This window comes from Mercurialis annua, linkage group LG2, assembly GCF_937616625.2.
Source record: "Mercurialis annua linkage group LG2, ddMerAnnu1.2, whole genome shotgun sequence".
NCBI classification, from domain to species: domain Eukaryota; kingdom Viridiplantae; phylum Streptophyta; class Magnoliopsida; order Malpighiales; family Euphorbiaceae; genus Mercurialis; species Mercurialis annua.
The window spans coordinates 56,014,295-56,039,668 of record NC_065571.1 but is presented as its reverse complement, the minus strand read 5'-3'; the positions used below and the strand labels follow the sequence as shown (position 1 = coordinate 56,039,668).

The window sequence follows — 25,374 nt, the reverse complement described above, 5'->3', positions numbered from 1 at the left end:
CTCTAGCTTGAAGTATTAATGGAGTGCATATATAACTACGGTTTAAATCCGCTAGCTCCCTATTGGGGATTGCAAAAGTCATCGTTGATAAAGGAAGAAAATATATTTTTTCCGTCTTTATTAAAATAGTCCGCACATTTTTCTATCTCTATTAATAGCTATTCTAACTAATATCTATATCAAAGAGACTGCAAACTTTTTTGCAGAAATGATTAGCAAAAATGTGCAGACCATTTTAGTAATCATCCACTTAACTTTTTGTTCTTCCTTTGACACCATTTCTATGAATCAAACCATTAGAGACGGAGACTTTCTTATCTCTAAAGAAAATAACTTCAAACTTGGTTTTTTTAGCCCTGCAAATTCCAACCTGAGATATCTTGGAATATGGTACCATAAAGTCAGACAACAAACTGTTGTATGGGTAGCAAATAGAAACCATGGAATCAATGGCTTGTCGGGAATTTTGTCCGTAAATCGCAAAGGAAACCTCGTTTTGTTTGACAGGAAAGTGACGATATGGTCGACAAATGTTTCGGTTGAGACGACGAAGAGTAGTAGTAGTTTTGAAGCTCAGCTGTTGGATTCAGGAAATTTGGTTGTGGTGGAAGGAAAAAGTAAGAATGATTATTTCTGGCAGAGCTTTGATTATCCTACAGACACTCTGCTACCAGGTATGAAACTCGGGCTGAACCGAAGAACGGGTCTGCGCTGGATTATAACGTCGTGGAAATCAGCAAGTGATCCTGCAATAGGGGAATATTCGCTGGAAATCAACCCGACGGGATCTCCCCAGACCTTCATCTACAAGGGCGGAACCCCAATTTGGAGAGGCATTCCAGGGCCACCAGTAACTTTTGTGGATGTAAGGAACTACAGTTTCGTCAACAACGAAGAAGAAATCGCCTTTTTTTTCTTTATTCTCGACGATTCTGTTATCCTGAGAAGTGTTTTGGACTACTCAGGATTTCACAAGCACGAGACTTGGCATGAAACGGAGGAAAAATGGAAGGATATCTGGTATGCACCCAAGCACGAATGTGATTCGTATAGACATTGCGGTATCTATAGCAGGTGTGATCCTACGCATGCTATTAGTCGATTATTCGAATGCCATTGCTTACCTGGTTTTGAACCGAAAAACCCAAGAGATTGGAACATTCTGAGAGATGGATCTGGCGGGTGTGTTAGAAAACGGCAGGAACCGTCTTGCACGGATGGATTCGGGTTTGTGAAGCTGGAACATGTTAAAGTTCCTGATACACGAGCAGCAGTTTGGGTGGACATGACGAGCACAAGTCGAAAGGATTGTGAAAACGAATGCCGAAAGAATTGTTCATGCGCCGCCTTTGCAAGCATAGTAATCGTCGAGAAAGGCTCCGGTTGCTTCGTTTGGTTCGGCGAATTGATTGATACAGTTGGTAACTTCGGCGTAGGATACGATCTTTATGTTCGTGTTGATGCACAAGAATTAGGTACCAGCAACTGAATTCTGTCTCTATTTAATTCCCTCAACTGTTTGCTAATTTCTGTTTCCACAACTATATGCAGCATCTTCCAAGAAATCAAAAAGAATACTTGGAATGGAGAGTATGGTTTTCATTTTAGTACTCTCAATTGTTTCAGCTTGGCTTATGCTTCTCTTAATTGCATATTTGGTAGTCAAGAGAAGAAGAACAAGGGGTAAGAAACAACTCTACTTTGGGTTTTTCAGTAAATAGCACGGATACTTCTTCCAATCACTCGTTTTACGTCTTGAATTTGTTTCGGACATTTGGCGCTGCGAACACTGGACTCATTTTTTTACAAAGAAATCCATAAAGTGACACCACTTCAGCGTGTCCATGTCCAAGTATCCAGTTTTTCTGTATGCGTGTGTCCGCGCTATATGGGTTTTTTTTAATAAATAACATTTTATTTTTTTTGAGACAGTGAGAGATAGACTGAAGCAAAGGTTTTTAGGGGATTTTCGTCGAAGATTTCAATCGAATGAAGTTGCCGAAGATGGTGAAGGTCCTCTAGACACAACGATTTACAATTACACGACTGTACTTGCTGCAACTAACAGTTTTTCCCCGAGTAACAAAATTGGACAAGGCGGTTTTGGCTCTGTTTATAAGGTAAATGTTTTTTATTTTTGTCTGTATTGCACGAAAACTTATCAAATTTTAAATTTGCGCATTTTGTTTTATGCATATGAAACTCTTAAACTTTCCATCGAAGAACTATTCTTCTAAACGAATTTTTTTTTTCAGTTCTTCAATTTTTTGTTTCCGTTTTAGCGTCTTCTATTTCCGTTCAATATAAGTTTCTATATTTTATTTGGTTTTGATTTTGTATGATTTTAGGGACAACTAGATAATGGACAGGAGATTGCTGTGAAAAGGTTGGGGCCAAATTCAGGGCAAGGAATAGAAGAATTTAAAAATGAAATTATGTTAATTGCAAAACTTCAACACAAGAATCTTGTCAAACTTTTAGGATGCTGCATGGAAGGAGATGATGCCATGTTAATTTATGAATATTTGTCAAACAAAAGCTTGGACTTTTTGCTCTTTGGTGAGTCAAATTTATGAAAATTCTGCTACTACAAGGACAATTATATGTAGAACAATAATATTAAATACAACTTGATGCTTACTAGAGACTAAATTTTTTTGAATTTTTTGTCTAGACGAAGTTAGAAGGTCAAACTTAAATTGGAGAAAACGCTTCAATATTATTGTTGGAATAGCTCGCGGAATTTTATATCTGCATCAAGATTCAAGAGTGAGAATTATTCACAGAGACTTGAAAACTAGCAATATTCTATTGGATGAAGAGATGAATCCAAAAATTTCAGATTTTGGTATGGCGAGAATATCTAAAGACGGACAAATTCAAGAAAAAACCACAAAAGTTGTTGGAACATTGTAAGTTCACAAAAAATATAATGTTATAAAATTAAAACACTTAAACTATAATTTTTAACTTTTTAATTTATTTATTTTTAATGCAGTGGTTACATGCCGCCTGAATATATTTTGTTCGGAAGATATTCGATAAAATCTGATGTGTATAGCTACGGTGTGATATTGTTGGAGATCATTTCCGGCAAGAAGAACAATAATTTTTCCCAAGAGGATCCTTCTTTAACCTTAATAGAACATGTAAGTTAAAAAAAACTATTAATGCCAAATTTTAATTATTGGTTATTAAGTGATGAAAACTTATATGCAGACTTGGGAATTATGGAAGGAGAATAAAGCATTGGAAATAGTTGATCGATTACTTGAGGAGTCATATGATTATGATGAAGTCTTGAGATACATTCAAATCGGACTCTTATGTGTTCAACAAGATGAAACTGATAGACCGAGCATGTTCGATGTTGTTCTCATGTTAAATAGTGAAATACCTCTTCCTACACCTAAAAAACCTGCATTCGTTACTCGTAAAAGTTTGTGTAACAACTCCGAATTTTTGATGAGAGACGAAATAGCGTGTTCAATAAATGATATGACAATCACGATGATGGTAAGTCGCTAAAAATACTGAAGTTGTGATAACATTTAGGATTTTTAAAATATTTTTATGATATATAACTTGTAATTAAATTTCTAGTTTTTATGTTGATTGAAATTCTTTGATACATTAGGTTATCTCTAGGCGCCTATCTATGTATATTTGAGAATAGTTCTAAATGAAAATAGAGTCGTTTTTACTTCAATCACAAACTTGATCTATAATTTTAAAAAAATGTCCTCACCTAAGGACTTGCACCCACTCTTTTTGCATAATAATTCAAGAATTAAATTGATAAATCTTTACTAATTATGAAGTAATAACAATTCAAATAAATATATTCTACTATATAACAATCTAAAGTGACTAAAAGTTGAAAAATCTTTATTAATTATGAAGTAATATCAAGTCATTATCACAGAGGCCTCATTCAGTTTAAAAAGGTATTTTTATACTATAAATAACATTAACATTTAATTAGAATATAACTAAAAGTTAAAAATTATTTTGAATTTTATTTCAAATAAAAAAATATCAATTTAACTCTTTAGAATAGAGATGCAACACAAACATTCAAAATATGCTACAATTGAATTTTTTCATAAGTTATGGTATAAACGAAAAGAAATTACAAATAAAAAAAATGCATTTATAAAGGTATAAGATTGATCTTGGGCTGGCTAAAGGAGGCCCATTAAGACATCAAGGGCTGGCTAAAAGAGGCCAAGTTTTCCTAACCCTAAACACAGCAGCGTCGCACGTTCTTCTTCTTCTTCTACTTCTTCCTCTTCATCTGATTTTTGATCTGTTAATTTCTTGAAGTGCCCGATTGCTAGAAAAACGTAAACAAAATTCAGATGAAGATGTCTAAATTTTCAGCAACACTGATTATAATTTCTTGAAACCCTAATTTTTAATTGTGTTATGTATTTGCAGGTAGAAATTGGTAGTGAAGATGTCTGACAGGTTAACGCGTATAGCCATTGTGAGCTCGGACAGATGCAAGCCGAAGAAGTGTCGTCAAGAATGCAAGAAGAGCTGCCCTGTTGTTAAAACTGGTGAGCTTTTGTTTTTTTACTCTTAAATTGTGCGATTTAAATTCGAATATAGTTGTTTTTTAGTATTTATGTATTGAGTATGAGACTGAGTAGATGTATTGTATAAGCCTAATGAATTGTCCAACAAACTAATTATAGCATGACAAGCGTTCAGCTCGACTTTTGCTATGTTTTAGCTACAAAGGCTAGGATTCGCTGGAACGTCTACTATTTTCCGTGTTATGAACTACAGAAGTCTGTAGAATTGGAACTGTTTAGACATGCTCAATTTAATGGGAATAAAGGCTTATATGTTGAGTTGTTGCTCAATGGTTGATGTTGTTTTGGAGAGATTCGTAGGTGGTGGTTTATGGTTGTTTTTGCTTTCCATTTATTTCTTCTCACCAATTTATGATACTATTTTTTCCACAGGAAAATTATGTATCGAGGTTACACCTGCAGCTAAGTTAGCTTTCATCTCTGAGGAGCTGTGCATTGGATGTGGTATCTGTGTTAAGGTTAGTTATTGAAGTAATAATTTTCTTCTGTTTACGTTTTTTCCATTTGCTTATGCCCGTGCAAAATTGAATGCTGGTGTTTCTGTTGATGTAGAAATGTCCATTCGAAGCAATTCAGATCATCAATCTGCCGAAAGATCTGGATAAAGATACAACACACCGTTATGGTCCTAACACCTTTAAATTGCACAGGTCAGTTAATGATCACATTGGTTACAACTTTAGAGAAGAGGGAGCAGAAAAAGGGAAGGAGGGGGGGGGGGGCACTGAATGGGTCTTTGTTTTATGCAAAACAGTGAGTGTTAAAGCGAGATTCTACCTGGAGAGTGGAGATGCAGAAATAGGTTTTTGCTAGCAGTAGCATCGGTAGTTAAGTTTCATAAATAATGTTATAGTTGGTTCAGAATATGAAAATTGAAGTTATGGTGGGCAGTAACTTTTGTCGATAACATTTGAGCTTTTCTTTTGTCTCTTCCTTTTTCTTTGCCCCCTGTTAGTTTACATAAAATATACTCCATCTGTCCCAAATTGATAGGCAGTTTAGGTATTAAGAAATTTAGATTTTCTATATAAAATGAGTTAATGTATGAAAAAATACCATACTTGCCCTCATTTAATATAGTAGTAATTTTCGTCTTTTTGTGATTTTTCTCGTCTTTCTAAGATATCACTTATAATTCATGAGGGTATATTTGACAATCACTTAATAAAGTAAATATCTAGTGCCTATAATTTGGGACAAGAAAACTTGAAATAGTGCCTATTAATTTGGGACGGAGGGAGTAGTACTTTTCACTGTGAGCTTGGGTGCTGTCATTTTGGATTTGTTGAAAGTTATATTTTATTTCTCTTTGCCAAAGAGTCTTTGGTGTTACTCTTATGCAAAGTAGTATGTGCTTGTGTTCCTCATGTATCACAAAGCATTGCATATTTTGATTGATACTTTTGGCTATCAAGAAAGTTGTTGGATTTGTGCTTTCTTCCTTTTGACATAGAAGAAATTCTTAATTGCAGGCTGCCAGTACCAAGGCCTGGGCAAGTTCTTGGCTTGGTCGGAACAAATGGCATTGGAAAGTCCACTGCTCTGAAAGTTCTGGCTGGAAAGCTGAAACCAAATTTGGGTCGTTTCAATGTAAGTTCCTTATAATGATTATTTTTATTGCATGAGTTGCATTTAATTTTTTTAAGCCTCTTGGAATTTTTCTCCATCATATGCAGAATCCTCCAGATTGGCAGGAAATCTTGACATACTTCCGAGGATCTGAATTGCAGAATTATTTTACTCGTATCCTGGAAGATAACTTGAAGGTACCTTTTTTATTTATAGATGGACAAAAACACTTTAAGCTTCATTCCCCTTTGATATCATTCCATATTTTAATGAGTATATCTGTGTTTGTCAGTCTTTGACATGTTTCTCTTCTAAAATGCTTTTCTGTATGCAGTTTCATTTGTTCGAATCCTATTCTAATGTTGGACTATTATTATGCATTATGCTTGGCATTTTAGGTGTGGAGTAATTGACTTTCAAGTTAGGAACATGAGAAAACTCAACTTATAAGTTGATCTACTTATTTTCCTCTTATCTTTTCATTTGCATATTAGATGTGGAATGCGATCACTTTTCCAAGTAGAAGTTATTTAGTAATATGCATGTGCAAATGTATGAGGCTCTTTCCGCCAATACATGCATGATTACCCTGCTTAGTTGTCCTTACATTTGGCTTGCTGTATGGAGTTTTTTAATTTTAGTTCCTTGGTTTTAAGGATACCACCATTAAAGATCTTGTTGAAACTTATTTGTTGCACGCACTGAAGTAGTATTCAACTCTTGCAGTTTGTTTGATTGTTCCTGAATTTATCTGATGGTTTCTTTCAATGTGATTGAAACAGATTGAGATGGTAGTTCATATGTAACTTTTATTATTTTGACCTTATTTTTGTTATTTTAAATGTATCTTCAAAATTCACTTAGATATCTACTTAATTGTGTGTTAAAATGTTGATATCCCTTTCCTTGTGCCTCTTTATGCATCGTTCCTTTTCCCCCCTTATGGAAGTAGGCACAGAAGGAAAGTGCCGTTAATATATAGGTAGACAGTGCGCCTGTTTCACATTTTGTTTTCTCTTGCTTAAGATATCTTGATAATTAACAGGCCATCATAAAGCCTCAGTATGTTGATCACATTCCAAAAGCAGTCCAAGGCAATGTAGGGCAGGTGCTTGAACAAAAAGATGAGAGAGATGTTAAAGCTGAACTTTGTAAAGATCTTGATCTAAACCAAGTAATAGACCGTAATGTCGGGGACTTGTCTGGTGGAGAGCTCCAGCGGTTTGCTATTGCTGTTGTTGCCATACAAAATGCTGAGATATATATGTTTGATGAACCATCAAGTTATCTTGATGTGAAACAGAGGCTTAAAGCTGCCCAAGTCGTCAGATCTTTGCTCAGGCCTAACAGGTCCAACCTTCTTGCTTTTTTATTCTAGATTTTCCCACATTGTATTCGAAATCTTAATATATTGGTTCCAACTTTGTTTCAGCTATGTGATTGTCGTGGAGCATGATCTTAGTGTCCTAGACTATTTGTCCGACTTCATTTGTTGCTTATATGGGAAACCAGGTGCATATGGAGTTGTTACTTTGCCTTTCTCTGTCAGAGAAGGAATCAATATTTTCCTGGCCGGATTTGTTCCTACAGAAAATCTACGCTTCCGGGATGAGTCTTTAACCTTCAAGGTGATATGCTTTCTTCTAATCTATTTTTTTTTTTAATTTTGTTGCATTTACACCACTACCTTCTTAACACTATTTATTGCCTTTCAAGGTTGCTGAGACCCCACAAGAGAGTGCTGAGGAAATTGAAACATATGCACGATACAGATATCCAACTATGACTAAAACTCAAGGCAACTTTAGGCTTCATGTGATTGAGGGTGAATTTACAGATTCTCAAATTGTTGTTATGCTGGGTGAGAATGGGACAGGGAAGACAACCTTTATTCGAATGCTGGTACTAATTAAATATCAATGTTAGTTCATCCTTTTTTTTTTTACTTTAACATCTTGTATCTCTTGAACATCATTTTCACCGGAAATGCAGGCTGGTTTATTGAAACCTGATACAACGGGGGAGTCTGATGTTGAGATACCGGAGTTTAATGTTTCTTACAAGCCCCAGAAAATCAGTCCTAAGTTTCCGTCTACTGTTAGACACTTGCTACATCAGAAAATTCGTGATTCATATATGCATCCACAATTTATGTCAGATGTGATGAAGCCACTTCTTATAGAACAACTAATGGATCAGGAAGTTGTGAATCTTTCTGGTGGAGAGTTGCAAAGGGTTGCTTTATGTCTCTGCCTTGGAAAGGTAATCTCTAAATTATTTTGGCTTTACAAATCTTTCATTTGGTGACTTGAAATACTCCCTCCTTCTCAAAACAATATTCCACTTATCCTTTTATTTGTCCCTGACAAATTTCTAGTTAATCACAATCTTTAATATTAAATTTTCCAAATTTCCCTTATTTAAAGTCCACCGGTTATTGCCATTAGCCCGGAAAAAGGAGTTTGTCATGGTATTAAATAAGGGCATAGTAAAAAAATGAAGAAAAATTTATAAAATTGATTATATTAATTGTGCTTTCTTAAACTAGGTGAAAAAGCAAAGTGGACAATTGTTTTGGAATGGAGGGAGTAGCTAGAATTTTACTTTATTCACCATTTAAAGCATTAGAGCATTTTATGTGAGGCCGATATGTCCACTTTATAGGTTGCATCGAGTGCTTGCTTAAATTGTAGTTGTTTCCCACAGCAATTTACAGTTTGCTCCATGTATCGAGTTTTGAATTTAGAATTGTATCTTAATTTTGTGAATCGTGAATCGAGAATCGAAATTACTAATATTAATTATAGACAAATAAAAAAAAACAGGTTTTTATTGTATGTCTATAAATTTAAAATTATATCATCCTTGAATAACAATTAATCAAAGATTCAAACCAACTAGAATTAAATATTGCATTAGAACTCCACTCACTGGACAATCATTCTGTCCTTTTGAATCTTTATTTTTCCTTATTTTCTTTTATTAGAGCTCTTTATCTCCAACTGCAAGTAACTTGAAGATTCAAATAAGTTTTTCGTCTTCTTTTCTTCCTTTTCATTGCTGGATTTCTCATGAGAATGAAGCTTACCAGTAATTTAAAAATTCAAATAAGACTTACATCTTTGAATATTTTGCTCGGCTTTTGAAAGAATTGCTTGAATCTTTAGAGTCTATCCGATTCACTCGATTAATTACCGAGTCAATCAATTCATGATCGAGGTCTTACACAATTTCGAGTCTTAATATAGAGCCGACTCATTTTCTTTGAGACTCGACTTAACTCGTTAAATCATACGAGTCTAACAACAATGCTCTATGCTATCTAAGTTGAAGGATGCTTTAGCAGGTTGATGTTTTCCCAAAGTAATTTATAATTTGCTTACCTTTTAAGACTGTCAATTGTTCTTCAAATTGGTCATAGATATATAGGGGCTCCTTGTCTTTCTTTTAGTACATCGAGTTTAAATGGAGTATGATAGTGGAACAATTGGATTTGAATGTATTACTTCCTACTTTTATGGTGTGGCTGTCCCCTAGGGTATTATTAAACCGTCTTTCTTCATCTATTTTCTCATTTCATAAGGATGACTTTACTATGTATCTATATCGCTACTTATTGTGCACTATAGGTAGAATCATCCAAGTACACGTCCTTAACATGCAGTTAATGTCTTAAATTGCAAGAATTTTGTACTTGTATTGTGTTTTTAGAATGTTATGTAACTGGTAGTAACTCTGTTCTTGATTTTTTTTATATAATGTCTTACTTTTAAGTGTAGAAAGATGACTACAGCAGATCGTTATCCTGGGAATTGTATAGATTCCATCTGTTTTACATCTAATGGATGTCGCGACACTGGTTTCTTGCACTTTTCTTTTTGCAACTGAATAAATTATCAGGAGACCGGAATTCTATTGTGATTGCAACTAGAGTTAATGATGCATCTTACTAATTAAAGTAATTTTGATATTTTCTAGATATTTAAATTTTATTCTATTTAGTGAAATATAATTCATATTTTGCTTTACAGCCTGCAGACATTTATCTAATTGATGAACCAAGTGCATATTTGGACTCTGAGCAGCGTATTGTTGCCTCTAAAGTTATAAAGAGGTTTATCCTTCATGCAAAGAAAACTGCGTTCGTGGTAGAGCATGATTTTATAATGGCAACTTACCTTGCTGATAGAGTAATCGTGTATGAGGGAAGGCCATCTGTGGATTGTATTGCAAATTGTCCTCAGTCGCTGTTGACTGGAATGAATCTCTTCTTATCTGTAAGTACTTATTTTTATGCTCTAAATAGTGATATGATGAAGTCAACATTATAGAAGGGTACCAATGATTTTTATTTAAATTTTATGAAGCACAACAGACATAGGATATGGGTATGGTACAAATTACAACAGGGACAAATTGATGTGGCGTTTATAAATAGTTTTAAGAGATATGGCAGGAAATGCTGTTATTTAAAAATACCATATAATTACATAAAATTAAACAATAAAATTATGAAAAACTAAAAGTTATCTTACACACAAGTATATGTAAAAATATGTATATGTGACTTAGATTCTTAATTGCAAGCCCTGCAGTCTTTATTCTACCAAAATTAGGCATAAATTGTTTTGCAAATATTATTGGTTTGTTAGATTGACAAAATTTATTTTTTTTGTTACTTCTCCAATTGATTATAAATTGAGGGGTTAAATTGCTATTTAAGCTACTTGTAAACTTTGAAATTTGCCTGTCCTTAAAAAGTCCAAGCTGTGTCCTAAATACATCCTAGCCGTTAACCCTCATATATGGACAATTTTGGAGGTGTGTCCAGCATGTGTCCGTGTGTGAGAATTATCTGATATAGGTGCTTCACCCATTCAAAAGTATTGGTGTTTTCTTGGTCTATATTTCTTTAGACATGATTCATGAGGTTACCTCCCCTTTTATCATTGTAGTGATTTCTTACTTGTATTTTTGGGAATATCTATAATCATTTTTTCTAGAGAAAATTACTCCCGAGTCCATCACAAATGCTATAATTCACACTTTCGTCCCTCTTTTTAGAATATCAAACGATTTGGTTCTCCACTTCTGTTTTTGTTAACATTTTAGTCATTTCATTCACTTTTGGTGTTAGTCAACTAAGTCGAAGGACTTGTTGATAAAAAAAATCAATTTATTCATTAAACCTATTTAATTGATAGATTTAATTGCAAATTAAATCACGAATTTTAGCGTAATTTGCAATTACAACACGAACTTTAGAACTTGTCAATGTGAGTCACCAACTTCTCCTTTTTGGCAAATCAGAACACTGAACACCAAGCTAATAAACGCTGATGTGGACCTGATAATATACATCCACGTCAACATTTTGTTGTTGCATGATTGGTCGGTGTTCCAATTTGCCAGAAAATGAAAGCTGTTAACTGACATTGCCAAATTTCAAAGTTAGATCACATTAAAGTTAGTGTTTTAATTTTCAATAAACCCTTGTCAATATGTGTAAATAAAAATTTTACTATTATGAAATTTAATGACTTAATGACTTCAATTTAATTTATTAATATTTATGAACGTTTTTTTTTTAATTTTTTAGTTTTGAAAAGTAAGAAAAGTAAGAAAATTAAAAAAATAAGAAAAATTTAAGTTTTAAATGTAAGAAAATGTAATTTTTATTGGATTTGTTAAGCCATTGAATCTCATTTAAATATGATTTTTAATTTTACTTGTTTCAAAAATAAATTTAATGATTAAATTAAAATTTAATTATGTTTAGTTAAGTCTTTTAATTTAATTGACCAACACCTAGAATAAACAGAAGGATTAAAATGTTAACTGAAATAAAAGTGAAGGGCCATATAATTTGATTTTCGAACAAGATAGATGGAATTGTCCCAGAGTAATTTGCTATTTTTTCTAGTACTGGTTTTTTATTCCGTTTTAGGAACTGCTGCCTTTTTTACTGAATTTCACTATCTGACACTTAAAATACAATTATGTACATCTGCTAAAAATAAGCAAACTTATAGGGATTATTACTTGGATTTACTGAATGTAGATAATTGCCAATAAACATCTGTGTTTTTCTGAAACAATCACTTGAAAGTTGAAACAGCTTTACAGTCAAAAGTTGTCTTCACTGTTTTGAACTCTTTTTGCTTATGCGAGTTTGAATAGCACTCACGTCATCTATGTTAATCCATTTCCTTTGTTCTTCAGTTTAGCTTATATTGTCTGGTCCACTATGCTGTCGACTGATAGCTTCTTTTTTGTCTATATGATATGATACAGCATCTAGATATCACATTTAGGCGGGACCCAACAAATTTCCGACCAAGAATCAACAAGTTGGAATCAACCAAGGACAGAGAACAGAAATCTGCTGGGTCGTATTATTACCTGGATGATTGATGCAACTCGTAGCAGCTTTTACGTAATTCTCTTTGCCAGTCTTTCTTTCAGGTATTCGTCCGATGAACAAAAGATTTTGCAGCTAACCGTTGATACTTACTAATTATGTTTCCTTCTAGCTATGCAGAAATTTTAAAGCATCATTCTGAGTAAGTTTGGCACTTGATAAGTTATGCTCGAATGTTGACGGATGAGACTTCTTGCCTCCTAGCTTGCGAAGCAGTAACATTGGACTTTTATGTTAATGAGCTGCAGGCCATTTATAATGTTTGCTTCACTATGTTTTTCTTGATAATTACATCTGGTGGGTTGATGTTTGAAATGTATTTGAGCTTGTATCTGACCGGTGTTTGAAATTAGAGGAAGAAAAAAGCGGTAAACTGATATATAGCGGTGCAGTTTTGTCCTTGCAAGAAGTAAATATTTGATGATTTTATTACAATAGATGTTTTATCTGAATGTTTGTTTATGGTTCTAATTAACCATGTATGAGACAGTAGCTGTTTTAGAATTCTTTTTTTTTGTTTGTTCAGAACAATGGCATCTTCATCATTTAATACCCCGAAATGCATGCAGACAGCAGGCGTAGAAAAAAACAATCAAATCAAATTAAATTGAAAAATTTGCTTGGGTTTGACATTGTAGATGCATATTGTTTTTATTTTTTAAAACTGGTTTAGTACACAAATTTCTGTTTGTACAATTTAACATAATTCAAATTGAAAAATCATTTGAGTCAATCAACGAGCTATAGCTCAAATGGCATAAACATTTAGTAGAAAACTGTAAGGTTGTGGGATTAATTTCTTTCACAAATGCTTATCTTTTCTCAATTATCAAGAAAAAACATCAATTGAGTTGAAGCATGGTAAAGCTGCTGTTCTATGAGAAGGTGTCACTCGAAATGTTCGTCCTACAAAATATCTTAAAAATGGTCGAAATTCTATATCAAATGATCTTGGTTGTAATGGTTATTTAGCAATCTAAAGATCTAAGAGATTAATAAAAATTACTAAGATTTATCAGTTTAATATATCTAACATTGTTTTTGTAATTTATTATTTGAATATTTGTGTTTTAGTCTTGTATATTGTTTAACCGTGTTTTATGTTATTACATTATACTTTTTAGTGTTTTACCTTAGGGAAAAGGGGCAATTATGCCCCTATCGTTTATGGTATGGAGCAAATAGGTCTTTTTTGAATTTTAAATCTCAATTAAGCCCCTAACATTTCAAAATCATAACATATAAGGCCCCATATGTAACAATGTTAACAAAACGTTAGTTTCGGCCTACGTGGAATGCCCATATCATATTCCACGTGGCCAAAAGGTGGAAAATTTGCCCTTATGGTTTAAGACGGGAACATATATGTCCATATGGTTTACGGAAGGAGCAAATAGGTCCTTTATGAATTTTCGATCTCAATTAAGCCTTTAACGTTTCAAAATCAGCACATCCAAACCCCTTTGTCTAATATTGTTAACGAAACGCTCTATACTGTTACTTCATGCTTACGTCTATTTGTTGTCTGTTTTGAACCAAGCTGGATTTGAAGACATACGTATTGATGTGTTTGTTAGTTCGAACCTAGCTAGATTCGAAGCGACAAACAGAGATGATTGTAAATTGATGTAACAGATGTAAAAAGACGTGATAAATATGGTGGATAACCAACAAAAGAAAGGAGAAAACTCGAAGAGAATTATATAATATAAAAAGGGCTAAAAAATTTCTAAATTCTTATTTGGAAAATATAATGATTTTTAAATTATGTGATTTTTTTATCTGAGATATTAAATGATATGGATATTCCACGTAGTGATGGAGTAATGACATAGAGCGTTTCGTTAAACATGTTAGACAAAGGGGTTTAGATGTGTTGATGTTGAAACTTCAGGGGTTTAATTGAGATCGAAAATTCATAAAGGGCTTATTTGCTTCCACTCTAAACTATAGGTGCATATTTACTCTCATCTTAAACCATAGGGACATATTTGCTTCCGTTTGGCCACGTGGAATATGATATGGACATTTCACGTAGGCAGAAACTAACGTTTCATTAACGCTGTTACACGGAAGAGTGGTCTGATTTTGAAACGTTAAGGGCTTAATTGAGATCCGAAATTCAAAAAGGGCTTAATTGAGATTCGAAATTCAAAAAGGGCTTACTTGCTTCATACCTTAAACGATAAGGGCATATTTGCCCCTTTTCCCTTTATCTTATAATGTAAATAATTGTTGTTATACATGTATTTTGATAAGGACTAATCACTCAAAAGCCCTTCATCTTTAATTTTTTTTAAATTGCACCCTGACGTTGGAAAACACTCTCAAAACCCTCCCACCTTTAAATTCCATTTCAATTGCACCCTGACGTAAGAAAATCCTCTCTAAATCCCTCCACCTTTAGATTTTGTTTCAATTGTACCCTATTGCAAATTTTTATAGTTTTGATTTTAAAAAGTTATTGGATATAATTTTAGGAAGAATGATTTTTTACATTATTAATAATATTAGTATTTAATTAGAATATTGATTAAAAATGAAAGATTATGAGTCTCTCTTGTTTTCTCCTTTCTCTTCCTTTCTTGATACAGTTGAAATCGATAATTAATTAACTAAACAAGTTAGGAAAAGAGTATAAAAGTTGGAGATATTTGTTTATTTAATGTTTTAACGTGAGTCTAGAGTTACTCTTACTCTAAAGCAGTAAGATTTTGATATGATTAATGTATAGATCCAAAGAGTTGAGAATCTCGGGAGTCGGAGGACTACTGGTAAAAAAGTTTGGAATAATGAAAAGACCGTGAGTTCGATTGTTTACTTTCGAGTATTACGAAGTGCAATGCTTTTAAATTATGAAATGCAATGCTATTATTTCTTTAAATGTTTAATTTACTGCATTTCATGTGAATGTTTACTTTATTGTCTTGCATACAAATATTTGCTATTGTTGATATGAATTTGTTGGAATGAGCTTCTTATTAGGTTAAAATATAATTATGTGTTCTAGTGATGTCGAACCTAGGAAAGACCTACTAAAGTAAATAAGGGGATTAACAAATATATTAGATACAAGATTAACTCGGTTGAGCATCTCTCGAGACTGAGATTTCAGTGGAGCAAATCTCTCGAGTCAATGAACTAGGTTGAGCTATCTCTCGGTACCTGTATATAGTGAGTTAACTCAGTAGAGTTATAAATCTATCGGTACTCACAATTTGAAATTAAGAAATAATAAACGGTTAAATCGGTAGAGTTGAAAATCTCTCGGGATCATACTAGTGGACAGTTAACTCTGCAGAGCAATAAACAGTGACGAAGCCAGCCCCAAAATTGAGGCGGGGCACAAATTTAATTTTTAAAAAATAAAATATCATACCGCAAAAAAGTACATTAGAATTAAAAAAATTAAGGTATGTTTTTGAATAGAAATATATTTAAAATTTAAAATGAGAGTTTAATTTGAATATGCTCTATGCAACATGAGAAAAAATTTATATTGATTTATATAATAATTAGAATACGATATACACTTCCTAATTTAATAGTATTTTAGACTAATCTAAACAGCATATTAGACTTTATTATATCATATTTTGCTACATTCTAGTGATTTTTCTATCAAATTCAAGCAATATATATCAAATGGTATGTTGCCTTTTACGATTGTGCAAAATAAAGAAGTGTAATTAACCCATAAACTTAGGTTATTAGGCTATGTAATATTTTTTTTAATGTGAGGTAGGGCCTAGCCCCAGCCTGGCCCTACCTTACATCCGTCTCTGACTATAAATCCTTCGAAACCGTGCCAAAAGGATTATAATGATCTGGGATATTTAAAGTCATGAATAGTAGAAATGACATTAATTTGAAAAGGATTTAAGATAACGATTATGATATTTGAATCTATGTTTATTATTTCGTGATACACGATTGTATTTGTTTAATGTTCCTAAGTAAATATTTCGAAGTTTTATATTGAACTTATTGTCCCTCCAGTTTTTCAGAAGATGGATCATTTATTTGCAAAAATCTTTCGAAATTTTATATTGTCGGGAGTCACATTTTATACGAAGCGTGTAAAAGAAGTTTTATTATTTTAGAAGTCTGCATCAATCTATTGAATTGAGAGCTGTTTGTTAAACGACTTGCGTTTTAAAACTCTGATATGTTTATAAAATGAAATCTATGAATATCAGTATTTTAACAGGTTGTAGCAAGAATATTTTTAAAAGTTATATTGCAAAAAGTTTCTTAGAATGATTTTTAAGTGAAAAATTTATAGTGGATTTTTAGGCTTACTATGGGTTTCAGAGCTATAACTCCAATTTTTTAGTGCCGGTCTCGATCTGAAATTTCGGACCGTGACAAAAGCCTTTTGTTTTTATTTTATTTTTCCTCTGCTAAGATTCTTCTATTTTGTTGAAATTTCTTAGTGACTATCAATTCAATTTTTTGTTCTTCATATCTTTTTCTTTTGTAGAAATTACAATTGAGAATTGATCTTGTACGGAGATTGAATTTCTTGTTTCTGTTTTGAAATTCAGGTTAACTTGTTGATTAAGAATCGATTTCATATATATTTTATGTTATTGCTGTTTTAACTAGGCTTAATCACTTAAAACTTCCTCACCTTTTACCCCTTTTGCAATTACACCCTGACGTAGGAATTTTTCAATTGTATCCTAATTTAGGTTTTTATGTTTCAATTATACCCTAAAACATTAAATTGATCTCTTTTCACTTAGAAAAAATTTTAAAATAATCTTTAATTTTTTATATTATTAATAATATTAGGGTCTAATTAAAATATAGGCTAAAAATGAAGGATTATTTTAAACTTGTTTCTTAGTGGAAAGAGGTTAATTTAATATTTTGGGGTACAATTGAAACACAAAATGGCAAACTAGGAAAAATTAAAAAAATTCAAACGTCAGGGTATAATTGCAAAAGAGGCTAAACGTGAGGGTTTTTTGAGTGATTAGGCCTTTTAACTATATGAACGAGATATATAACGTCGTTATGTTTTTCCCCAGTTAGTTAGGTTATTTTTGTAAATATTATCTTAAAATGATATACCAAGTTATATTGCAAATTGTTAGTAGGTATTTTTGTAATTATTTTTCAAAATCATTGTATATTTATTAAAATCCCTTTCAATTAAGCAAGTAAATAGATTGTTGCGGTAATTTATTGTAAAAAATCGTAACCTACAAAACTGACGAAAACTGACTGGGGTTATAAATTGCAAAAACTAAAAAAGTTGGGATTTGTATCTTAACTTTTTAAACGTTGGGATTAAATCGCTATAAAAGTGAAACGTTGGAATTTATTTTATTTTTACCCCTAAAATTAATGACATTCTAACACATATATAAATTAGTATTAAAAAATCCACAACTTTCACGTTTTTTACGATTTAAGCATATTATTCAAAATATGGTGGCCCACATTAATTCCAAACTTTTTAACTTATGGCTCACTGTCATTTTAGGCATTTTTCCACAAAAAAACAATGCCGTTTGGGAACAACATTTTAATCATAGATAATAAATTGAACACTATATAAACTTGGCAAAAAAAGAATAGTACCTGTTTTTAATTAAATGAAAAATATGCTAAGCGACATAAATAAATTTTCAAAAGATACATTACGGACGAGTTATTGTTCAAACGGTATAAGGAGAGGACAATATTGTGTCCAGGTTGTGAGTTTTATTGTTTTCACAAAGCAAATGATAAATAAAAAAACAACTAACGGAGACATTTATGTGTTTTGAAATATTGTATTGCATATTAACGAGCATTGTCGGGAGGACCATAATCTCCATAATTCTACGTATTTATGTTTAATTGTGTTCAATGTAATTACTCGTCTAAATAATCTGATAGGTTTGCTATTCTTAGCCATGAATTTTAGCATCCTGAAAAATGAAAATAGATATAAATTTGAGGCAGTAATTAGTTAATCTAAAAATAGAAGTCCATTTAAACGCAATTACCTACTGGTGTTTGCATAAATTGTGTAATTAGCTTTGTTTTCCTTTTCTGGATAGAAATGAAAATTAATGTGTCTTATATTAAAGGGTTAATATCATAAAAATTCACTAATTGTACACGTTTTCTCAATTTAATCATTTTTTTTAAATGTTATATTTGAACTCCAACTTTTATTTTTTTTAATCCATACACGGAATTATAATTTGATGAGTTGAAAGCAAAAGAATGAATTCCACCTCAGCAAATTACATCAAAAAATGGTTGCTATTTCAGCACCATATATGGATTTGAAAAAAAAAAGTTGGGACGAAGCAACCTCCAAAAATATATACATGACCAACTCTAGTAAAATGGAATTAACTACGCTCATAATCCCACGAGGATTTCAATCCCGGTTGAAGACTTTTTCAATTCGGGATTGCCTTCCCGACCACTATCACTAAGGGAACTACTATAATTTAGGCATAAAGCACATTACTTGCAAAGGAAGAAAGGAAGGCCACATTAGCAAGAGCCGTTAAAGATTCTCTGACAAGAGAACATACATACACCACACTCCTACACTTATTTCCTACCCAAATAACCGAAAAGGCTAGCTCAACCTATAATATTAATTAAGGGACACCTCGCCACAGTAAGCACGAGTGAAGAAGAAATACACTATAAAAATCATTTTATCATTAAACCCTAAGGTACTCTTTTTGTATCTATAATCTTTATCTTACTCTTTTTTTTCACCAAATACTTACTTGAGCGTCAGAGTGAGCGTTTGGAGAACTCTTTCTGACGTTCTTTCTGACCGTGCTATCTGTTAGTCTGTAATATAGTTTTAGTATATCACTTTCCTGTTTTTAATGATTTATCTTTTGGTGCCGTCTGTGAGAAACTATTCGCTTTTATTTTGATTCATCTAAACAAAACCCCACTTTTGAAAATGGAAGATCATGATCCAGTAATACGACAAGGAGTGATTTCTGGAATATACACTACAAGAGATTAAGCCTTTTAGCGGCAGTGAAAATTAAGTATAGGGGCGGTCCCTACAGAATGTAGAGGTGGTTTTACAACCGCCTCAAAAACGTCGCCAAATCGACCGTAGTTATATATTAGAGGCGGTTTTAACTAGCGTCGGGGAATGACCGGCGGTCTCCGATCAATTTATAGGGGCGGTTTACAAGTTAAAACTTTTTCTCCCATCAATTTTGAAGGGGCGGTTTTAAAACCGATTTTACCAATAACTTCTAACCGCCCCTAAGAGATAAAATGTACACTTTGCAGTAGAAGGTTTTCAATTCATGAACCAACAATACTAAAAGTTAAGTCTATAAAAAAGCCATAAATTTTTATTAAAACTGTGGTTAAAGTACATTCACCAATTTTAAAATTATTAAAGCAATTGTCTCACAATAGAGAAAATCGCCACCAACAATCGGTGTGCTCATCCACCGCCTAAAATAAAAATCCTAAGCCGGAACGTCTTATTTTTTCCACCTCAGCGGCACGGAAGGAGAAGAAATGACCCAGACAAAACCATAAGGATCCAAATTACTTGGAATCTTCTACTTTGAAGAAGTGCAGCAAAAGCATTGATAGTTCTAGTGCATGAGTAAAATAGTTAACAACTGCAAAATAGAGCAAAACAGAGCGAGGTGATGATGATGATCATGAGGAGAATAAAGCAAAACAGAGCAAAGACAAATAAAATGGGATCCTTAACAATCGCAAAATCTCTTATATATGTTGCGTAACAGGGGAAAATAAGATAATCAATATAGAGATAATAATGATAATACCTGAATTGGAAAGTAATCTGCATACAACCATCTAATAAATGCCCAGCAGAATGCAACCTCAATTTTGTTCGAGAAAAAGTCAATAGATAACTAAATAAATTGAGCCAATGTAGAGCATTAGTACCCAGATCAGAATGTAACCTTGTTTGGAACATTGAAAAGCATGAATTTCTATTCAAGTCAACTTTAAGCATAGTTGCTTTTGGACATCAGCTGGTATAATTCAATTCTTTCAGCTTAAAACAAATAAAGACTATGCTAGAAATTTGACAGAATTTGGATAGCGCCTTGCTAATGTTTCCAAATATATTCAATAAGATTTTACCAGACTAGCATCAGAGCGCAGTTCAATTGGAGAAACGCTATTTAGATGTATCTACTAAATTAATACTATCCTTGGAAAAAAAACCAACAAACAAGATCTATGTTTGATATCAAACAAGTTGAAATCAAAGACTAAACTTAGAAACAAAAACAGTAAGCAGAAAACACTGTTGAAATCTCAACAATGAAACAGTTTTAGATTGAAATCTAGAATTATCTTACATAAAAGAGAGATCAACAACAACCCATATCAAAAGATCAAAGAAAGAAATTCCAGACTGAAGCCACTCAAGTTCATCAACAACCAAAAAGGCGGAAAATAGCTTCCTTCTTTAGTAAGAAGGCGGAATTAAAGACTAGAGATTGCAATAAATAGAATCACATTTACGCATATGCATTCTCAGAGACGCTTTATAAAACCGTCTCATCAATTTCGCTGCTAAAAGTTGTTTTTGGTGCAGTGATATGGGGATGTAGTACAATTCGATGGTTCTACCGGAATTCTTTTTTTTGTTTAATGGCATCGAAATTGATGAGACGGTTTTATAAAGCGTCTCGAGAATGCATGTTTGTAAATGTGACGACGTTTGCAGGGACGGTTGTTAGTTACGCAGGTACATTCATTAATTTAATACCCGAAAATGCATGCAAAAAAAATGTTGCTACCTACAGCAGGCGTGGACAAAAAAAATCAAATCAAATTAAACTGAAAAATTTGCTTGGGTTTGACATTATAGATACATAATATGTTGGTGGAAAAAAGCTGAGTTACGATCTCCCGCTGCAATCCATTTAATTCAGTTTTTTTTCTCTTAAGAAAATTTCTTGTTGATGAAGACAAAAGTCTAAATCAGCATGAGCATTAAGTTCCCTCTGATGAAGTTCAGCTGAGAAACCCGAATCTGCAATCTCAATCTGAATTTCTTGCAACACTGAACGCGCTTTATGAATATTAGAATCAACATGTCCAAAGACCTCATGATTCCAGGTTCGAAGGTCGTTCCTTAACCTCTTGAGCTTAGCTCCCAAAATCTGCATAGTATGATCATTTATAGAAGGCATAGACCAAGAATCATCAATAAACTTACGAATAGATGGACGAGTAATACACATAGCCTGAAACTGAAACCGAGAAGTAGGTTTATCACCTGACGAGCAACGAAGAAGAATAGGGGAATGATCCGAGTTATGACGAGGTAAAACCGTACAAGAAGTTTCCTGCCAGCAATTGGAAAATTTAATGTTATCCAAAGCTCTATCAAGTCTGCTTTGACCCTGTTACAACCAGCTCTGGCATTGCACCAAGTGAAAGATGACCCCTTAGCAGAGATATCAGACAGTAAACAGTTATCAATGAAATCTCTGAAATCAGACAGTAAACAATTATCAATGAAGTTTCCTGCCAAGAGAAATGAGTTTCCAGTTTGAAGTAATTCCCCGGTATATCTGTCAATGTTTTCCTAGGATCCGCTAGTTTCCATGGTGATTCTCCTTTCGAACGTATTATGCGTGCAATAAGAGCATTCTGACATATTGCAATTTGCTGCTCATAAATCTGCTGATTGCCTTGGATAGCAATGTAAGCAAACATAGGTGTCCCTTGATTCTCTGTATGTTTAAAATTTATAAAATAAAGAAAAAGATGCACTAGTTTCCAGTAAATGAAGTCCATTATTATTATTGAACTAAAAAAAAGTACAAAATTGTTTGACAATTAATGCAACAGAACGATAAGTGCTAGCTTCTCTAATACAAGACTGCAAATTCTAAAGGCTGATATCAAATGCTGGCATGCTGATGCTCTCGGGTTGATTGATATTTTCAACGACCAAATGCTCCGACTCTTGGCGGTTCAGTTGAGCCCATAAATTTTCGTTCGATTGCCTCAACCTACTTAGCTCATCAGCCACTTGCTTCATGCTTGGTCTTTTTGCCCCTCTCCTACTCAGGCAGCATTTTGCAAGTTCTGCGAACAGTTTGATATCTTCGATTTCATCTTCGGTGACCACCAGGCAAAGTATTTCGGGGATATTGTTCTGCTCCAGCGAAGAAAGAAAATATTGAATGATGTTATTCTTGACTCCTGATCTTGCAGTAGAGTTTGGTTTCTCTCCCGTCAAGAGTTCCACAAGAACAACACCAAAACTGTATACGTCGCTCTTCTCCGTTAAGATTCCGGTCATGAGATATTCCGGATCTAAGTAGCCCAATGTCCCTTGTATTTTTGTAGCCATAACTGTCTCTCCTGGAGAAATAAGCACCGAAGCTCCAAAATCGGATACTTTTGCAGTGTAGTTTTCATCCAGGAGGATGTTTGCCGACTTCACGTCACCGTGAATAATGGGTGGGTTGGCAAGGGAGTGCAAATAATCAAGGGCTAAGGCGATCTCCGCAGCAATTCGCAGCCGGCTTTTCCAGCTGCTCAGTATGTGAGACCTCCTCTGATGGATATGTTGATATAGACTCCCATTGGAAATGAATTCATATACCAACAGAGGATGTTTCGTCTCCAAACAAAGCCCCAGGATCTTTACCACATTTACATGGTTGACCTGTGAAACAATGCCGATTTCTTTCTCGAACTCTTCATTAATTTGAGTTTTGTCTATGTCTTTCGGCTTTTTTACTGCGAGCTGCGTGCCATCTGCCAGATTTCCCTTGTAAACACATCCGAAACCACCTTCGCCCAAAAATTGGCTTCTGTCGTAGTCTTTTGTAGCGTTCTGTAGCTCCTTTTCGCTGAAAAGTCTGACTCGCTGATGCTTTAATAGCATACCTCCATTTTTTAAGAAGTTTTTCTCTTTTATCCGCTTCCTCCATATGATCACAGTCAGAAGACTGATGATCACGACAAACATGAAAGCTCCACAAACTGCAACAAAACAGACAGAATTAGGGTAAATAATAAAACTTGTATCTAGCGAAAGTGATCAAACTGTATGAACATGAATATCAAGAGATATTACTTGCGGAAATAGTTGAAATGTGGAATCCCTGGCAGCTAATTTTGCCATCACCGTGCATCCCAAGTGGGCATTGGCATGTGTAGTTCCCTGCCTTGTTCTTGCAAGTACCATGGCACCGGTAATTCATTGGCTCCTTGCATTCGTCGATGTCTATTAAGCAATTAAAGCGAAAGCTTAATGTACATCAAAAATAGTACAAGGTTTATTGAATTAAAAAACATGTTAAGTTTGTATTTAGTGATTAATTACCTTGACAGCCTTGTAGTCGATCATAAGGGTTTCCTGCGTATCCCTGCATGCATAAGCATCGATATCCCTTGCCATTTTCGGAGTAAACACAGTCAGTATTATTACCACAAGCATAAAAGGTGGCATTGAGTCTGGCATCTTCACATGTTTCTTCGCTTGCAACCCACTCGATTACAGCCTTAGAAATTGGATGCTTCTTACTAAAATAAGGTTTTGGTCGATCATCAAGTTTCAATTTGGAGACATTGAACTTTTCATCCGCTATAAACGCAAACCCACATGGATTAAACTGAAAAACGCGGCTATGATTGCTTAAGCTTGAAATGGCGATGGTTATGTTCTTGAGACTTCTTGGCATGGAAGTCTGACAACAACCAATTCCCGTGCAATAATTTTCAAGCTTTTTGCTTTCAGTGCAGTAAGATATGCATCCACTGCCATACGTTACTCCAGCATCACTCATGAACGCTGTCGTATCGCATCCGATAGCTGTCAGCTTGTTTCGGGTGTCAGATAACCTGAAAGGGCCGTTTCCTAGTTGCATCTTGTAATTTACATGATCAGTCTGTGCTGATTCATTGTAGCACTTAAGAGATGGATAAGTGGCGATGGTGAAGGTTCCTTCCTCCAGAGATATATTCAGGACATGGAGCTTGCCGTAATAAAGACGAGGAGGATATTCCGTAGAATTACATGAGAGCATGAAGTAATCGCTCCTGGCACATGCAGGATACACAACAGCAGCAGATGTGTCACTGACGCCGAACGGATACGGAACTTCAACATCTCCACATTTAGTAGGACAATCCTGAAGTGAACATGCCATCACTGTCAAGCTCAGAGCCAGAACAATGTGCATAAGCTTTGCCATAATATTGCAGTAAGCTTTATGTGAGAAAGTAGTGCTTTTTCTTTTGAAGATGTGAGAAACTAGAGCTTGATTCCTCACATATATATACTAAATCAAGTGAGGGTAAAACTGGAAAAATATTGATTAAGTGGATACGTATCAGAAAACTTTTTTTGGTCTCTTTCTTTCTTCACAGAAGTTTTATCGCTACTAGAAAAAAAAAAAACTACAATTTCCTATCGATTAACAATGGTCATCAGCTGCTAGATTTTTAATTTTTCATTTAATAGCTGACCAAAAATGCTTAAAAACTGGAAAAACTTTATAGAATGGCATTGACCAGCATTTTAGCTTCATCTTAAGTCTGGCTTAATCCTGACCAAAAATACTTTATGTCTACTTCTTTTCACCACTTTCAAAGGTTCGGGACGAACAACCAAATGTCGGGTTTAGAGACGATCGATGGTCGAAACAACTACAGGTTACTGCTTGCTTCCATCCATTTCTTATTTCGGACAATCCTCTGATTATGTTCTGTTATCTATGTCCTGCAGTGAGTTTTAGACCGAGTTGTTCACCTTATTTTCTTGTGAACTCTGTG

At 33.8% G+C, this 25,374-nt stretch overlaps 3 protein-coding genes across 6 annotated transcripts; 2 read left to right on the top strand and 1 right to left on the bottom strand.

Annotated features, from left to right (window-relative positions):
* The first annotated feature begins 138 nt into the window (after window positions 1–138).
* LOC126666988 (G-type lectin S-receptor-like serine/threonine-protein kinase RKS1) lies at window positions 139–3,709 on the top strand. The gene is made up of 7 exons (XM_050359927.2): window positions 139–1,475; window positions 1,552–1,683; window positions 1,933–2,120; window positions 2,349–2,559; window positions 2,675–2,912; window positions 2,999–3,149; window positions 3,220–3,709. The coding sequence occupies exons 1-7, from the start codon at window positions 209–211 to the stop codon at window positions 3,526–3,528; spliced, it is 2,496 nt and encodes an 831-aa protein (XP_050215884.1). The 5' UTR covers window positions 139–208; the 3' UTR covers window positions 3,529–3,709.
* Window positions 3,710–4,237: 528 nt separating this feature from the next.
* On the top strand, window positions 4,238–13,043 carry LOC126668828 (ABC transporter E family member 2). 4 transcript variants are annotated; one of them, XR_007638363.2, is made up of 13 exons: window positions 4,238–4,346; window positions 4,441–4,562; window positions 4,974–5,059; window positions 5,154–5,251; window positions 6,074–6,191; window positions 6,278–6,367; window positions 7,216–7,520; window positions 7,603–7,798; window positions 7,887–8,072; window positions 8,163–8,432; window positions 10,202–10,447; window positions 12,465–12,635; window positions 12,712–13,043. XR_007638363.2 is itself a non-coding variant. In XM_050362032.2 (13 exons), exons 2-12 carry the CDS (start codon window positions 4,460–4,462, stop codon window positions 12,582–12,584), a joined length of 1,818 nt encoding a protein of 605 aa, XP_050217989.1. In that variant the 5' UTR covers window positions 4,238–4,346; window positions 4,441–4,459; the 3' UTR covers window positions 12,585–12,606; window positions 12,712–13,043. The 4 variants fall into 4 exon arrangements, 2 of the variants coding, with proteins under 2 accessions (XP_050217989.1, XP_050217990.1); XR_007638362.2 differs by having other exon boundaries at window positions 12,704–13,043; XM_050362032.2 differs by having other exon boundaries at window positions 12,465–12,606.
* Window positions 13,044–22,368: 9,325 nt separating this feature from the next.
* LOC126670286 (wall-associated receptor kinase 2-like) lies at window positions 22,369–24,825 on the bottom strand. Its single transcript, XM_050363983.1, has 3 exons — window positions 23,924–24,825; window positions 23,675–23,824; window positions 22,369–23,580 (listed from the first exon to the last, which is right to left on the bottom strand). Exons 1-3 carry the CDS (start codon window positions 24,792–24,794, stop codon window positions 22,475–22,477), a joined length of 2,127 nt encoding a protein of 708 aa, XP_050219940.1. The 5' UTR covers window positions 24,795–24,825; the 3' UTR covers window positions 22,369–22,474.
* Between the last annotated feature and the right edge of the window lie 549 nt (window positions 24,826–25,374).

What these genes read in the sequence shown, in the direction of transcription:
- LOC126666988 (XM_050359927.2), top strand. Translation starts at nt 209, where the DNA reads ATGATTAGCAAAAATGTGCAGACCATTTTAGTAATCATCCACTTAACT. An exon ending in CAAGAGAAGAAGAACAAGGG is followed by an intron (nt 1,684 to 1,932) that starts GTAAGAAACAAC and finishes TTTTTGAGACAG; the next exon opens with TGAGAGATAGACTGAAGCAA. An exon ending in ACAAAAGTTGTTGGAACATT is followed by an intron (nt 2,913 to 2,998) that starts GTAAGTTCACAA and finishes TTTTTAATGCAG; the next exon opens with TGGTTACATGCCGCCTGAAT.
- LOC126668828 (XM_050362032.2), top strand. Translation starts at nt 4,460, where the DNA reads ATGTCTGACAGGTTAACGCGTATAGCCATTGTGAGCTCGGACAGATGC. An exon ending in TCCTGGAAGATAACTTGAAG is followed by an intron (nt 6,368 to 7,215) that starts GTACCTTTTTTA and finishes GATAATTAACAG; the next exon opens with GCCATCATAAAGCCTCAGTA. An exon ending in ATGAGTCTTTAACCTTCAAG is followed by an intron (nt 7,799 to 7,886) that starts GTGATATGCTTT and finishes TTGCCTTTCAAG; the next exon opens with GTTGCTGAGACCCCACAAGA.
- LOC126670286 (XM_050363983.1), bottom strand. Translation starts at nt 24,794, where the DNA reads ATGGCAAAGCTTATGCACATTGTTCTGGCTCTGAGCTTGACAGTGATG. An exon ending in TCGACTACAAGGCTGTCAAG is followed by an intron (nt 23,825 to 23,923) that starts GTAATTAATCAC and finishes ATTGCTTAATAG; the next exon opens with ACATCGACGAATGCAAGGAG. An exon ending in CATTTCAACTATTTCCGCAA is followed by an intron (nt 23,581 to 23,674) that starts GTAATATCTCTT and finishes GTTTTGTTGCAG; the next exon opens with TTTGTGGAGCTTTCATGTTT.